The sequence below is a fragment of the Perkinsus marinus genome (assembly GCF_000006405.1).
Source record: "Perkinsus marinus ATCC 50983 genomic scaffold scf_1104296964986, whole genome shotgun sequence".
Taxonomy (NCBI): Eukaryota; Perkinsozoa; order Perkinsida; family Perkinsidae; genus Perkinsus; species Perkinsus marinus.
The window spans coordinates 857-2759 of record NW_003204473.1 but is presented as its reverse complement, the minus strand read 5'-3'; the positions used below and the strand labels follow the sequence as shown (position 1 = coordinate 2759).

General features: G+C 41.4%; 1 protein-coding gene across 1 annotated transcript; it reads right to left on the bottom strand.

Moving 5' to 3' along the window:
- Positions 1–27: 27 nt before the first annotated feature.
- Positions 28–1424, bottom strand: Pmar_PMAR016468 (protein phosphatase 2C, putative; the record flags this gene model as incomplete). Its single annotated transcript, XM_002769694.1, has 8 exons — positions 1326–1424; positions 1150–1281; positions 965–1091; positions 826–925; positions 651–782; positions 487–600; positions 264–431; positions 28–214 (listed from the first exon to the last, which is right to left on the bottom strand). Coding segments are annotated over exons 1-8 (1042 nt in total), but the record flags the coding sequence as incomplete, so codon positions are not given.
- Positions 1425–1903: the final 479 nt, after the last annotated feature.

The window sequence follows — 1903 nt, the reverse complement described above, 5'->3', positions numbered from 1 at the left end:
TATCATCATCATAGTCATCCTCATCACCTGTACCATGCAAATGCTCATTCTTAATACCACCAGTGAGCAATGCTTTCAAGCCAAATCGATAATCATGTAACATAACAACAATAGCACAGACATTATCCACAGTTCCTCTAGCCAATGCTTGCTTTACCAACGTATACGCTGCTGATCCTGGTGTAGATCTCCTACCTAGTAGATGTAATCGTACCTACTAGGATCAATGAACCATCATAACACATTATAGTCTTCATGCTTACCGTCTCTACCGCAGTCTGGGGATCCATAACTTCGAATATACCATCACTGGCTATGATTAGGAACCTATCTACTGGTTCCACGTCTACCTCTACAACCTCTGGTATGCTCAGCAATCCCTCATTCTTTTCACCTGTCGCCACAACCAAGTCACCGAGTGATCGTGTGACCTAATAATCATGAGAGTAGCATGAAGAGTAGTAATAATAGACGCGTTAGTAGTACTGCTATCCCAAAGAGGTAGTCTCCCAAAACCCCATTGTTGAAGTAAGGCATCACTCGTTCCCTCTCCTCTGGTAATGGGTCTTTAAGATTATGACAGTTTGTCAAACATATCGCCTACATGTATTAGATCATTACTATATGCAGTTGTAGTATATTAGTACTACCTTGCCCCCTCTATTCAATACTGCTTTACAATCACCAAGATTGGCTACAGTTAATGTAGCAGGTTTCCGAGAGGCATCCAACATACATACACAAGCAGTAGTACCAGAGGATAACACTGGATAATCCTTATCCTAAACACGTTTGATGTTGTACAGCACTCCTACAGAGACATACCAGTTCCTCATAATTATCATCGATATCATATTTAGCCTTGAGTACAGGGAACTCATCTTCTTTTAAATACTGTGACAATGCTTCCTCGGTCCTCTTGTACCTAATATCATGTACTACCACTTAGTAAGTGTAGTAGTACCCATCAATGAAGGCATCAACTCGATCCTCTTCTTTTTCTAGTCCATTTATTATGAACTTATATATATTATCCCTTGCGAAATTAGCAGCTCCTGGACCACCATGTCCATCAAAAACACCAAATATACCTTAACAACAACAACAACAATATCATCATTATCACTCACCCGAAGAGTAACATATTACCCCCACTATGGTCCTGGAATTCATGTAACATAGGAGCATCCTCCATCCTATCCTTAGGACCTATATCCTCATAATGACCATAAAAGGTATGAGGGAAGTCCATCGATAAATGATTATCAGGTGATGGTAGACCTAATATTATGCTTAGAATAAGCCCCCTCCCATATTGTTATTACTATCACCCATACTTGCTGCTCTCATTCTCCTTCCACCTGTTTCTCTTGTACCAGTACTCCAAGAACTGTGATGGAACAGCATATCAGACGTTTGCCGATTCATAGCTCTTCAAAACTACTGCCTTTCCCGAGCCTTGCGCTGTATTTGAGCTTCGCTCCGCTGCCGTACCCGATATACCGTTTGCCGCGGAGGTTCGACTCCCAGCTAGAACATCTCGCTCATTGTGCGTCTCCCGCGTGGTGATAATCCTGCTAGCATACTAAAGGGAATGTATACCGTGTCACGTTGGCTGTAGTGCAATGGGGTACACCCCTACACTAGGGCTAATCATCAATGTTATTTATTGTTAGTTTATGCATCATAATGGTATTCTATGAGGTATTTGGTCTCGGTGGTAGTAAGTATACCTACAGAGGCTTCTTGATCCTTATTACGTCTACTATGATAGCATGTAGTCTACTATTAAGCATTTTATCCTATTCTGCTATATACTTTGTTAATCGTCGCTACGTCTTGGAAACCACACCACCACTTCCTAAAGACCAACTTCGACCCAATCGATCGAAATATTATTGGG